General features: G+C 39.5%; 3 protein-coding genes across 3 annotated transcripts; all 3 read right to left on the reverse strand.

The window, feature by feature from the left end:
• Positions 1-54: 54 nt before the first annotated feature.
• Positions 55-1989, reverse strand: PKNH_1132300 (conserved Plasmodium protein, unknown function; the record flags this gene model as incomplete). The annotated part of the gene is made up of 1 exon (XM_002261459.2): positions 55-1989. The coding sequence occupies one exon, from the start codon at positions 1987-1989 to the stop codon at positions 55-57; it is 1935 nt and encodes a 644-aa protein (XP_002261495.2).
• A 989-nt stretch (positions 1990-2978) lies between these two features.
• On the reverse strand, positions 2979-5360 carry PKNH_1132400 (conserved Plasmodium protein, unknown function; the record flags this gene model as incomplete). The annotated part of the gene is made up of 1 exon (XM_002261460.1): positions 2979-5360. One exon carries the CDS (start codon positions 5358-5360, stop codon positions 2979-2981), a length of 2382 nt encoding a protein of 793 aa, XP_002261496.1.
• Positions 5361-8775: 3415 nt separating this feature from the next.
• PKNH_1132500 (histone H3 variant, putative) lies at positions 8776-9186 on the reverse strand (the record flags this gene model as incomplete). The annotated part of the gene is made up of 1 exon (XM_002261461.2): positions 8776-9186. The coding sequence occupies one exon, from the start codon at positions 9184-9186 to the stop codon at positions 8776-8778; it is 411 nt and encodes a 136-aa protein (XP_002261497.2).
• Positions 9187-14613: the final 5427 nt, after the last annotated feature.

A 14613-nucleotide genomic window follows, 5' to 3' on the forward strand; every position in this document is an offset into this window, starting at 1 on the left:
AAAAAAAAAAAAAAAAAAGAGCCGTGCAGTCGTGAATAGCTACTTAAATATCTGCTACGTGGAAGAAGTTACGCTGGGTAAGAATCTATGTGTTAGCTCAAATGTCAGAAACTGCCTTCGCTCTTCTGGAGAAAGCTCCCTCCACTGATGGAGCTTAATGGGGAAGCACTTAATATTTAACATGGCTAGATGGTTCCGCTTCATGTTACAGTAAATATCAAAGGAGTTATCAGACAAATGTGTCTTATCCGTATCAAAAAGGATAACAATTTTCTGAGACTCCGCTTCTGGAATTCCCTCTTTTTTAAGATCAAAGGAAATATGACTAAGGTAATAGCTAAGTACCACTGTGTTCTTCCTAAAATTTGTTATAGAGAAAGTATTTCCACTTATTTGTTGTAACATTTCGTGCAGGTTATCTACTTGTTCATTTAACTCTTCTGCGTACTCTGGTGGGTTCTGTTCATTCTGTACCTGCATATTGGCTTGTATTTTCCGTAGGACATTTTGCAGCTTGGTTCGGCATGTGGGCTGATCTGAGTCGTGTTCCTCTCCTTCGCTATCACATTTGCGATTTGCTCCGTTTGTATGGCTAGTTATTTCGGAGTGCAGTTCACACGACATTGCATTTGGGAAGGACTGCACCAGGCTCACATAAATCTGGAACAACTTGATCCGTTCATCTTCGTGCAACGGTTCAAATTTATGCACGTTGAAGAGATGGTCCAGCATGCACACATATGTTTCTGTATTTGCTATGTGTAGATTCAAATAAGTTAATAAGTATACCAGTAAGAGCAGATCCCCTGCATCTAGAGAGTAAAATTTACCAGAGAAATTTTTCTCCAAAGATGAGAGCATACATAGGGGAAAATTAAAACACTTCTGTTCCTTTAAGGTCGCTATGCAGAGCAACAAAGTTAAAGAGCTAGGCAATGGTAGCTCCTCAATATGATTGTACAAATACGTATTCAGTTTTTCATAGAGATAATAGTTTTCACATTTTAGGGAGACATATGCCAGGTAGATATTAATGAGCTTCTTTGCTAAATCAATTTGGTTGTACTTGTCGAGGTCTTGGTGGGTGCTTAGGAGGTGAAGAATTTCTGTGGCCACGCGGTGCATGAGGGAGGCGTTCCTCACGTTTGCGTTGTGGAGAGCGACACATAGGAGGTGGTAGCAGTCCAGGGGTAAGTCGTTCCGTAGGTCAGTTGGTACATCGCTCTGTTGGTCAGGTGGTATGTCGCTCTGTTGGTCGGTGGGTAGATGGACGGATTCACCAGGGGATGTGGCATCCCGGACAGCGAGGAAGTCTAGAACGACTTCCACAAAATTAGTCGCAAAGCTAGCGAACAGTGAATCCGTTTGGTCCCCCACCCTCACGTTCTTAATACTAGTAACTATAAAAAAAAACTGGAAAAATTTATTCACGTCTGCTTCAAGGAAACCTTTCAAGTACGATTTCTCCTGTACAGTTAATAAAAAATCATGCATTAGCATCTGAGGCATGAACTGTATTTTTGAGAAACACAAGACGAAGATAAACATCTCGTGGATGCTAAACGACGGAATTTTTAACTTGATGTAACCGAGCAGGTTTAAAAATGTGGGGCATTCCCATATGTTTGTCTTCCCATCGGAGGATTCGTCGACCTCTCTGCTCAGAACGAGAATCCTGTTTAGAAGGTGGAGAAATTTATATGCGTCTACCTCTTTGCTCGCTGCTTTGGGGACCCCCCCCGTATTGACTATTCCCTTTATGTATACGTCGAAATTATTTTCCTTTAAAATTTTATCCACCAGTTTTATGGTTTTTTCCAGTTCCTCCTCCGACCGGTTTGTCCTCTGCTGATTCTGTGCACTCGTGATATTCCTCTTCCCGTAAAGGTGAAAGTTAGGGGCGGCGAAAATCCTCACTGCGGTTATTCTGTTAGCCCATCGTCGCCGCAAAAACAGGGAGGCTGGTCCCAAGGGGAGAGGGACCCTCATTGTTGTCCTTAGCTCTATAAACACCTGCGGCAATGAAAGCGACGCGGAATTGCATTTTGGGGGTTCTCCCGAAATAAGGCACCATTTCACACGAGGAGGGATAACCGCCTACAGAAGGTAAGTTTCCACGTCGTGACGGATGAAGAGAACTGCACAACGGAGTTTCAACTGAACCGTCGATTAACCCGTTGATTGATATGCGTCATCTGCTCCACTCGCGGGGGAATCCCGAAAAAAAAAAAAAAAAAAAAAAAAAAAAAAAAAAAAAAAAAAAATTAAAAAAAAAAAAAAAAAAAGGGAGGGAAGAATGCCCCCATGAAGGAACTGGAGAAGTCGACAACCGGGTTTAGAGCACCTGAGACTATGCAACGCCAGAATGGCAGGTAACCATCATCCTGCACCCGCGGTTAGAAATTTGAAGGAATGCCCCCTCTTTCAAATGGGTCAATCTGCCCTATGGGGTCAGCCCCTATGATGTGGTAGCGTCTCCAAAATGAAATAGATTTGCTAAAGGAAGAAGCAATCCGAACGAGGGGAAAATGTATGAAAAGTGCCTTCCCACCGGATGAAGGAGGATGCCATATCTATTTATGCTTTAAAAATCACTTGTGATATATCCCACCTTTGTGAAGATCCTCTATTATAGGGGGGGGGACTTGTTTCCAGGGGGGTTACCCACTTTTGCATACCCAAGGGGAGGCGGATATGCATACAGCCAAATGTACTGTTTTGGATAGGGCTCAAGAATGCACACCAAGATCAGTACCAGGATGGAAAAAAAAAAAAAAAAAAAAAAAAGTTAATAAGTTATGAGGATGGTGGTTCATACGGTTACACAGAAAGGGAAGCAAAATTTCCCACGTGTAGGTTGGTAAAAAAAAAAAAAAAAAAAAAAAAAAAAAAAAAAATGATGGATGTGGTAAGAATATTCCCCTTTTATGAGGGTAGACATTGGAAGAACCTTAAGTGGAAAAACCTCGCCGGGTAAATCAAACGAGGGAACCGGAGAGAGTGCTATTCTTCTTTCGAACAACATGAACAAACTTGCAAAAGAACAAATTTGAAAAAATTAACAAGATGATGGACGAGCGAATAAAGTGGATGGAGGAACCATCTTGACAGATATCGGAACTTCCATCATGCATAACACACAAGGGGATGTTGTAGGCTCGGTTCACAGAAAAGAGAGAGGAGATCATCGTAATCAATGCCAAATTAACAAAAACGAAGGAGATATATTTCACCAGCTGTACATTCTTCTCCTTTTTGTAATTCAGTAAAATATGAAACAAAAGAAAAATTGGAATGAGTAAAAAAAATAATATTGCGTAAAGAAGAATCTTATGATACGTTCCTGCCTTTTTTATCTTTTCCAAAAATTTACACTCGAGATTGTAGATGGTTGGTCCGAAAATATGCTTCCTTGTTAAAACTAACTTTTCGTCCTTTAGTAGTCCTACGTGTGCTGGATTTTTCAGCGCATCTAAAAGGAAACCATCAGATACCTTTCCTTTTGTGGGATCAATTAGATTCTGTTCATATTTTAATTTATTGTTAGATGCCAAAAATGTTAGGAAGTCTTCTAATTCATCTTTCGTAACTGTCCTGCAAATTTCATTCTCTATTAATGAGTCCATTGTTTGCTCCTTGTCAATGGAGAGAGTCACATCTCCGTTTTGTTTAGAAACTTTTTGCACCCGTCTAATGGTCGTTGCACCGATATCAATGTGCACTACTTTCTCGATATTCTCGGATTTTAGTTCCATTTGATGCACCTTCCATGAGTCGTAACAGATGGATGCCATAACGAAGGCAAAGCAGACTATGTACAGAAAAAAGCACAAAAGAACGTTGTAATGATGACAAAAAAAATTCACTTCCTTCGATAGTTGCGTTTTTTTTTTTTGTAGAAAATATTTTTTATCTTTTAAAAAGGTGTTGTTAGACATGAAGGATTTTATTTTCTCTAAACTGTAATTCTTTCTATCGATCCATTCGAATGAAAGTTTCTGTTCTCGTCCCTGGGCATGTCTATCTCCCGATGCGTATGTAGCTATTCCTTCAGTTGTTCCTATATTACCTGTGTGTCTCTCCAAATCAGCGCCTGCCATATTTTCATTTTGCATATCCATCATGAGATTATCTTCCGTTTTGATGGAACATGTGTGACTCTCCCTGACGGTTGCCATCATGTTTTCCTTCTCTCCATATAACTGTATTTCTCCCGTTACAATTTGTATAGGAATATGTATCTCACTGTTTACACCCTTTCCTTCTTTGCACCTCTCTTGGACTTCCCCCTTCCAATCATTTCGGTTGTACAGATTGAAGCTAGGACTGAGGTTCTCTTGAACATACTGTCTTCCACTACTACCATCGGTGCTACTGGTTCCACATTTCTCCTCCTCTTTTTCCATAACGCAAACCGCCTCATTCGTAAACATGTGTTGGTCCTTGATCTTATTAGAGCAATTTTTCTTTCGGAAGAGATGCAGAAATTTATTCTTGTATTTGTTCTTGTACTTTTCCGTACTCTTGTCTTTACTTTTTTTCGCCTTGATCAAATCCTTGTTATGAATTATATTAATTTCTGCTTTTTCTTTAAAAGTATGGGAATGATTCATTGCATTGTCGTCTCCCTTGTTGGGTTCTCCAAACAGATTCTCCCCCCCAGCTGTCGTTGCGACTCCTGTGATTTCTCCCCCGTGGTCCTCCTTTTCGAGATGTTCCTCATGGTTCGAAGGAACTTGGTGAAGGTTGGTTCTAACTGATAGGGGGTTTTCATTTAGGTCTGCTTCTTTTAACAACTCTCCCTTTGTGTCTTCTCCATCAGTTAGGATGGAGTCATTTCCCCCATTTTCTGCATCGGCTGTATTTTCTAACGGGTTTTCTCCCGTGCAGACACCCATCTCTTCCGAAAGATGTTGCCCTTCAATAGAGGTACCCATCCCCGGAGCACCTTCAAATTCCACCTGTACATCATCATCTTCCAGAATTTTTAAAATGTTTTGTTGATTCCTCATCTGTACCTCTGTGTCTGTGTACGAGTTTTCCGCATCGTCTTTTTCATGGTTTGGTAAATTCATCTGGAAATTATTGATATAATCATGTTTTAAATTACGTTCACTGAAAATGGTCTTTCCATGTATCTCTGCAGATATATTATTGAATTGCTCATGTTCATTTTTCACAAGGGGGGTCTCATTTTCTGCATAATTAAAGTAGTTGTAATTGTTTTCGTCCATGTTTATTTTTTGAGTTTTTATATTATCTATAGATGTTAAATTTGACATAGATATCTGATTTGCTAGATTTTCCGTAGAGGAATTCATTTCTCCTATCGGAGTTTTTCCGTTGCTTTCCGTCTCCATGATGGCGTCTCACCTTTGCATGTGTATGTGTGTGTGTGTGTGTGTTGGGGGTACACTTTTTTTGTACAATGTGAAAAAAAATGCGTATTCTTAACCACCTGGTGGATATGGATACTTGTCTCCTTATATGAGATTGTCACCTCCAGGGGGATACCGCAAAGGTGGTGTTGGTGCAAATGGGGACGGAGAGAAAATGCGCGATGGAATGCACGGCACAGGAGAATGCTAAAAAAAAATTGGACAAATTGGCACCATTGCCAAGACAAAAAAAAAAAAAAAAAAAAAAAAAAAAAAAAAAAAATTGTTGTGAAGTGAAGATCGACTAGTCAGTGTTTACCAGTCGACGTGTGCACCGGTCTGGTTGCAGCGAAAGGAGAAAGACAAAAAAATACGGCAAGTTGGAAAAAATACACATTTGTATTTTTATGTGTGATTACGTTTGCAGAAGGATATATTTTTTCTTGATTATAGAAAAAAAATGAAATAAAACAATTCTTCTTTTTTTTTTTTTTTTTTATTTATTTCCCTCCCCCCCATTTGCAACGCCAAATGTTGCGCAACTTACTGATAACGTCGCTCAGGTGGAGGGAATGATGGCGGCGCGATTTGCACGTCGTGCATGGCATTCCTTCGCACTGTGCACATGTGTGTGTGAATTTTTTTTTTTTTTTTTTTTTTTTTTTTCCTAAATAGGAAGAACTGTCACCATTGGTTACGTAGGACGAGGGCAACGCATTGGCACTGTAGGAACACTCTACTATGTTGGTAACTTCTTCGCATTTCGCATTTCGCGTTTTGCGCTTGGGATGAAGTTTCCATTCTGTTCATATTTTTTTGAGTGTGCTGCATAATCCTTTGCAATATCAGGGCTGTCTTTCATTTTCCACCTAAGGGGAAGTTGTTGTTGATCGTGGAAGGTTACGACCTATGGCACGGGTTGCATGTTGACAAGTGGTGCACAAGAGGTGCGCAGTTCTATTGGTGCAATTCTCCCTTTTGACACGCCCATGGTGTATGCCCCTTTGTTCTCCTTCCACCAATACGGGAGGAACGTGTGTGGGAGGAAGGGCGGTTCCTTCCAATTTGATCTTCGCCCAAGTATATGTCCCTCTACATTTCAAGGCTGTTTTACCCTCACCATATTGGTGACAAAAAGCAGGAAGTGAAAAAAGAAAAAAAAAAGAGAAGAGACGAAGAAGATACCTTCTTCCAACCTACTGAGCCGTACTGAATATTCCGCATTGGAAGGTACACTTACCCTTTCGCTCCAACCAATTTACGCAACTTTCTCCATCCATTGGTCAAGAAATTTACGTTGAGGCCTTTTCTGCATAAGTCCTGCTATGTATGATAGTTGTCTATGTTGGTTATAACCCTTCCTCAAATCAACACGCCTGCTCTTGTGCAGTGTGATATTAACGTAGGAATAAGAGGACGAAAAAAAAAAAAAAAAAAAAAAAAAAAAAAAAAAAAGTGTTCCCATGCGTATTCCTCTTCTCCTTGCATGGAACAATCACACAGGACGACCAACTTCACAGTGTCAAAGTACACATAGATAGCTTAATAGGAAGGCATCGTAAAGGAGTATCCTCATTTAGTGAGTGAGCCCCACGTTCATCTCGCCTTCTCCCCACAGGTAACATGATAAGTCGGGAATTTCAACTTTCAGTTTGCAGTCACAGTGCATGGTTTTGTAATTAAAAAAAAAAAAAAAAAAAAAAAGGAAAGGAAATTAAATAACATGATACACATAAATCTATACTCATGTATGCACAACAAATAGGATGTGCCACATGGCCACAAGGACAAAAGTAAAAAGATATGTGTGTATACATGATTATTAAATTTACTTCAACTTTTGCATTTCTTTTTCTTCTTTTTCTGAATAATTTTATATATGACCAAAAATCAATATGTAAAAAAAACTGAAAAAAAAAAAAAAAAAAAAAAGGCCTTTTTACTTTTTGTAATTATCACGTATGAGGAGGAGAGGAAGGTGGTGTGCGTAAGGGAAAAGAACTAGAACACTTTTTTCCCCTCCCAGTTCCTATTCTTCCTCCCACACCCTTTTTACATATGTGTACGGATGTATATGTACATGCCCATACACACGTAAAGGCAAAAAAAAATTTTTTTTGTGTAATGCTGCATAATGTTTTTTAATATAGGGTGAGAAAAAAAAAAAAAAAAAAAAAAAAAAAACTGAGGGGGGATGAGGGGAAAGATACAAATGAAAAAAAAAAAAAAAAAAAAAAAAAGGCTTACAATTCAGTTCCAAACATGATGTACTGCTTTGATATGTGTGTTGTCACATGTCGCATGAAATGTCCTTCCTCTGTTCGTAGCAAAGGAAATTGATTCCCACTCTTCCCATAACAATGGAAATGGACAGAGGAAGGTATAAAAATTCACTTTGCTACGAATGCTTAAACACGGGGGAAATCGTCGAACGATTCCGTCCCGCAAGGTGCAAAGGAAGTTCTATTCATATGGATGCCTCGTCCAACGTATGTGTGCTCGCACATTTGTGCAGGTGCCCATATATATATATATATATATATATGTAAATATATATACGCATACGTACAATACCCGTGTGCTTGTCATGTGTGCGGTTCTTTCTTATGCGATAACTGGGGTGGTCCATTTTGTTTGGATTTAACACATTGCAAATTGGTTCTTTCCTCAACACTCATGAGGCAACAAATCATTTTGAGAAGTGGCAACTGATAGGTGTGTCGGAAAAAAAAACTTGCGATACGTTTTTTTTTTTTTCTTTTTCTCCCCATGCTTGCAAAAATATTTGTCTTCCTCTTACAATCAATGTGATGCCGAGGTAAACGTACACCCCCTCCATATGCTTCTGTTATCATCATCGTTTGGCATTTTTCCAAGGATACGGGAGTTCGTACATACAAGCACAAGTGTACAGGACACACAAGGCAACGTGCACCTGGCTATATGACCTTACACATATGCAACGCAGTAATCTGAATAGGCGAGTTAATCTCTCTTCCCGCGAGAAAGCAACAAGGGAAGCTTCCACCCGATGCCATACACGTGAGTAAACGTACGCAAATATATGTGCATACGTTCAGCACTGCGCAACGTTTGGCGAAGTCGTGCCTTCTCACGAGTATCAGTAACGGTCAGAAGCAGTCGCATCTTCCGCGAAAATACTTCCATTCCAGTAAGTCATTGGATCATTTTTTTTTTTTTTTTACTTTGCCTTTTGATTTTTCCATTTTTTCTCCTTCCCTTTGGTGATTGTTATTATTTTTTTTTTTTATGGCCTTTTTGGCTATTTTTCGTTTTTTTTTTTTTTTTTTTTTTTTTTGAAAGGGGGGGGGTCAATTTTTTTTTTTTATTTTGCACAACATTGGAGGTTTCTGTAACGCTTAGCTAAGCCTCACGATTATGATCGTTCTCCACGAATACGTCTGGCTAGCTGTATATCCTTTGGCATGATGGTGACTCTCTTGGCGTGAATTGCACACAGGTTGGTATCTTCGAAGAGTCCAACTAAGTAGGCCTCGGCGGCTTCCTGCAAGGCCAGTACAGCTTGGGACTGAAATCTGAGGTCGGTTTTATATTCCTGTGCAATTTCTCTCACCAATCTCTGGAATGGCAATTTTCTGATAAGCAGATCGGTCGACTTTTGGAACTTTCTAATTTCTCTCAGGGCGACAGTTCCGGGGCGATATCTGTGGGGTTTTTTAATTCCCGTGGAAACTGGCGCGGATTTTCTCGCGGCCTTGGAGGCTAACTGCTTTCGGGGGGCCTTTCCTCCGGTGGATTTTCTTGCGGTTTGCTTGGTTCTGGCCATTTTGAACGTTTAGGCAAAAGAGGGGGGGAAAAAAAAGTAATTCACGTAAAAAAGGGGGAGTTTGTTATATATAAATATAAATGTGAGGTGAAAAACCTTCAATGCAAAAAAAAAAAAAAAAAAAAAAAAGTGAAATAACGAAATGGTAAAATAGTGAAAAGGAATTTTATTTATTTCTCTCGTAAATATATGGAAAAACGAAAAGGATAAAATTCTGCAAAAATATATTTCTCCTTCAATTTGTTTGAAAAAAACATAAAATTGTTGTAAAGGTAAAAAAAAAAAAAAAAAAAAAAAAAAATTTGTAATTTGTGATTAAAAACAGGTGGCCATTTTTGTAAAATATTTTTTGTTGATTGATTTTTTTTTTTTTTTTTTTTTTTCGATTATTTTTGCAAAATTCCCATTGCGTGTTATTTTTCGCGTTTTGCGTTTTGCTTTTTTTTTTTTTTTTTTTTTTTTTATGTTTTCAATATTTAATGCCTTTCTTTCGCATTTCATTCTTTTTTCAATTAACGAATATTTTTTTTTTTACGTGTACTGCGCACGCGGCTCGGCGCAGTCCATGAATCAGTATGGCACCAGGACATTCGTACGGTACGATAAGCACGTGTAGTTTTTTTATGTCACATATAAATGGACGTGTTAGCAACTGTCACACGGCGTGAACACAAGGAGCAGAGGCAAGTCCACCCGTATGAATATATGATATTTATACATTACTTTCATATGATCCCTTTTTTTTTTTTTTTTTTTTTCTTTTATATACGCCTCTCGGGTTCCCTTGGACATTTTTTCACCACCGCACGGCAAACCAAATTGTGCTCGCATATTTATACACTTCCGTACTTCATACGTTCATAGTTCGTACGTATGGAATATTATATACATGTCCATATGCTACAGGGCGATCATACGCTGTAATTCCATTTACTTAGGCATTTGCCTTTTACGACGCATTATCCTTTGCAACGCGTTTTATCCCCCCCCCTGTGGGTACACGTGTCCCGCGCCCGCCGTCAGGAGGCGAAGCCTCCTTTTTTTCAAGTGCATGTATTTTTCTTTCTTTTTTTTTTCTTACCCCCCCAACATTTTGGCAGAGCTTGCAAATTTTAATAGCGGGTTAAATACTGCAACCACGCATGCAGCACATGCGAACAATTTATTACTCAGCCGAGGGAAAACTGCTTCGGGCGTTTGATTCGACTTGTCCGCTCGCAGTGTTTGAATAACGTTCGCAATTCCTTTGCCCATTTTCGTTCGCCTTAGCCGCTCTGTCGTTTAACACGTAAAGGACACATCAGGCCAATTCTGTGCACATGCCCCCTGCACAGGTATACACCATAATAATGTATATTATTTACACCTTCCCCCCATACACTCGAAACCACCTGCTAGCTTGCATATGAGAAAAAAAAAAAAGAAAGAAAAAAGAAAAAAAAAAAAATACCACGTTGTGTGCGTATCATTTCGCGCATCACACTTGTGAACCAGGTCCAATGTTAAATTTTTTTTTTTTTTCTTGGCGTCATCATTTTTCAAGGAGGTACGAGAGTCACCTGTTCGCGCATTCGTCCGAAGTGATTGTAGGAGCTTTTTGCGGCGAGACGGAGTGGTTAAAAATAAGAAAAGTTCGAAAGATAAAAAAGGTGACCGAGTAGTAGCAAGAAGGATATACCCATTTGTTGCTGCTCCCTATTCATTGTCCTCCCAAACGTGGTCCATATGAGCTATACTTATATATTTATACAAGTGCACGTGCCTTTTTATGGATGACTATCATGGCAACACCACCGATCCGGTCCTGTTAACTCCCCCCCCCGTGGGAGGCAGAGTCACCAAAATGTTAGCCAAAACACCGCATTATGAGCCACCCCCGTTAGTATCATAAAAACGAGGGGGAAAAAACTTAACACCTTCCGAACAAATCGGGTGTGTTGGAAAATTAGTTTGTTCTGCCTACTGCTCCTCCTGATGAACCTTTCATGTTAGTTGCAGCGGTGATCCCTCATATATGATATCGTGTATATATGAAATATATTGGTGAATGCTCCTGTGTGCAGTGCAGTCGAGAAGCGGTTCATCGCCTGCAAGCAAGTGCGTAACTGCCGCACTGGTAGGTCGTTAAAACAGAGGAGTCTATAAGCAAAGCGGACTGATTTTTCGGATGGTGAGATGTTAGGCCACACAACTCTGTTATGCTTCCTTCCCCCTAGGAGGGGAATGTGTCGCTAGGGCAATGCAAAAATGTAGTACATGCGCATAAAATTTATCTAACCCTATTTGCAAGCACTTGAAGGGGAGGTGCGCGCATATGAAACGTACCCCTGACGTGTGTTGCTCACAATTGTAAGAGTAGGGGATATTTCTCATTCATTCCATTCTATACACTTCTCCAGCGAAGCAAACATCCAGAGGAGCAGGCAGCTCCCCGCATCGGGGGTCACTTCAAAACTCATAAGTATATGCCTAATGTAATAACCTCACCTAATGAATCATTTAAAAAGGATTAAAACCACTGGGGATTAATTACATTTGCCCTGCTGCTTAAAAATTAAAAAGGTTTTCTCTGCGCAGTTTTACACCTATTTTTATGTGGACAATTATATTAACGATCAGTTTGTCCCCCCCTCTCGAAGTCGAAAACTTTTATATTCCGTGCGACACTAAACATGTGTGCATATATGACCCACTTGCGTTCATGCAAAAAAGGAGAGTGTCGTATTGCCGTTAGGAGGTCCTCACATACTGTTGCGTAACGGCCTTCTGGCATGTTCCCACTGGCACCCCCTTCAATTCCAAATGCATGAAGAAGGGAATGATGAAGTGGTGACTAATTCAAGTGTTACGTTACCTCAAAAAAATTGAGCAACCTAACTTACCCGCCACGGTGTAACGCTATATTATGCTTCCCTTGTGAAGAAAAAAACACGCACGACTGATTTGTTTTCCCTCAGCGGTAATGGACGAGTGGAGTTAAAACACTTTCGAGATGTTTTCTTTTCTTTTTTCTTTTCTTTTTTTTAAAACATTTTGGCTATCTGTTAAAAAAAAAAAAATAAAATACCAAATAGCTAGCTGGTTCAGGTAGTTTTCCAGGGAAATAAAAAAAAAAAAAAAAAAATATGTTAATAAGAGGAACATCAAAATTTACGAATTCGTTTTGAATTTCCCTGTAGTGGTCAACATGTAACATATTGCAAGAAGTAGTTTTCCCGTGCTTTAGCCGTTTTGCCGATTTACCACTCCAACGTGTATATACACACGTGGATATGCATGAGCAAAGTATGTATAGAAAGTCTGCCAGGTTCGGTTGTTCCGCTTTTTATGAATGACTTTCCTGCAGCCAGCCAAACGCAACGATGTTGGAACGCCGCGTGGAAGGGTCCTCCCCATTTACTGCTTGTTAGAGCATTTTTTTCCTCCACCACAGAAGATACCTTTACCTCATTTACAAGGTTTCAAATGTTTGTATAGGTCTAATGGAAATATAAAAGATGTACGAGATTCCCACAAAGGGTTGCATTGGTCTTGGAATACGTACACTATTAAATCACTTATCGTCTTACGCACAGAGACATCGTCTATATACATAGGTGTGCCCCACACATGGGCAAGCACTTTGGGGGAGAATTACTCAGACCCATCACGCAACCCTGGTGGCTACTGCTAAACTAGCTATTCTTGCAAAAGACAAAAGAGGGGTTTCAAAAAAAAGAAAAGAAAAGTTACATTAATCTATTGGGGGAGAACAAAACTTGGATAACTACCCCGTTTGCCCCTGCTCTGTTGTAAACACGCGAGAAGGCAAAAATAGCGTTATGCTACTCTCTTAAAAAAGCTTTAATGAACAAGTTAAACCGTAAGGCACACATTTGGTGAAGGAAAACAAAGGGGGAAACAAAAGTATGTGAGAACATGGGGCAAAAATACGAGGAACGCACAACGGAGGCTGAAAGAACAAACATGTCCAAAGGGACATCACAGAAAAAAAGAAAAAAAGAAGTAGTATCCTTTTTTGGAAAGAAGGGACTTAGCAAAGTACATATAAATGTGCATACATACCATTTCAACTGTTTGTAGTTGTGCCAATTTCTTTTTCGAAATCGGAGAGCGAATAGTGTTATTCCTTTTGTACACGAAGGGGTACAGAAATGGTGCCATTTTGGCATGCGCGATTGCGTGTGTGCGAAGTGACCTTCATGCGCTCGTGCACACGATGGGTCACAAGTACGTGTGTACATTTATATATACTTTTATATATGCATGCATCCGGGCGCACACACTCAGCACGGAGCTTTGCGCTTTTTATGAAGAGAAAACTACTCGAGCAGTGGTATATAATACCTCCACCCCTCCGCTATATAAAAAGATTTACCCGTAAGCATGCATATATAAAAGTAAACGAATATATATAAATGAGCGTATGCACTTATGCAAGGTGAAGGTATGTTTTTATTTTTTTTTTTTCACCCAGGAGAATACGCTACGGCCTGCGCACCCATTTCTCCACCTCCTATGCGTATCATGCCTGCATATGCTCCCGGAGGTTAACAATTTTTTCCTCCCCCTCGTACTGCATCAAAAGCGCGGGAATGTGGCATATCGTAAGAAAAGTGCCTGGGGGGATCGTGGAGCATGGCCCCGAAAATGTTACACTAAATTGCATGAGTTCAGCGCACAAATGGGGAAGGGATATTCATTTAATAAAAGCGCATCGCCTGGAGCTCGAAGGTGAACATGAACCACCGATTATGGCGTGCGCACACGCTCGGAAGCACTCAGAAATAATATAATTTATATATAATATGTAAACGTGTATGTGCGCGTTTGTATGCGTGTGTACGAGTATGCACGCGCATGGGGCGATGGCACGCCCGTGAGTGCATATATGCATATAACAAATTTATATATTTATATATTTATATATGCTGCATCTTTTTGCTCACTGCAAGTATATAACGCGGCAAGCGGCGCGTTTTGCGCGGTGAGACAAAAAAAAAAAAAAAAAAGTACCCCCCTGCACGGGGCACATTTTCGGAAAAATTTGATAAACTGGGGTTAGCCCAGTAAAGATGTGCGGCGACATGGCAAACTGCAAATTTTGTCCCATTGCGTTTTTAAGAATGGTAAAAATAGCCCATGTGTTTGATGCTTTCGTGATTTGGCGGTATTCCCATATGCATACCGATTTGGTGATTTTTTTTTTTTTTTTTTTTTTTTTTTTTTTTTTTTTTGCGCCCAAATTGCCTGAACAGTACATACAAAAAAATAAAATAAAAAAAGTGTATGATTTTTTTTTTTTTAATTTTTCGATTCCTTTATTTATTTAATTTTTTTTTTTTTAAAATATAATTTTAAACATTTAAAATATAAAAAAAAGAAAATATATTTTTGCATTAAAAAAAAAAAAAAAAACGCATATAT

The sequence above is a fragment of the Plasmodium knowlesi genome (assembly GCF_000006355.2).
Source record: "Plasmodium knowlesi strain H genome assembly, chromosome: 11".
NCBI classification, from domain to species: domain Eukaryota; phylum Apicomplexa; class Aconoidasida; order Haemosporida; family Plasmodiidae; genus Plasmodium; species Plasmodium knowlesi.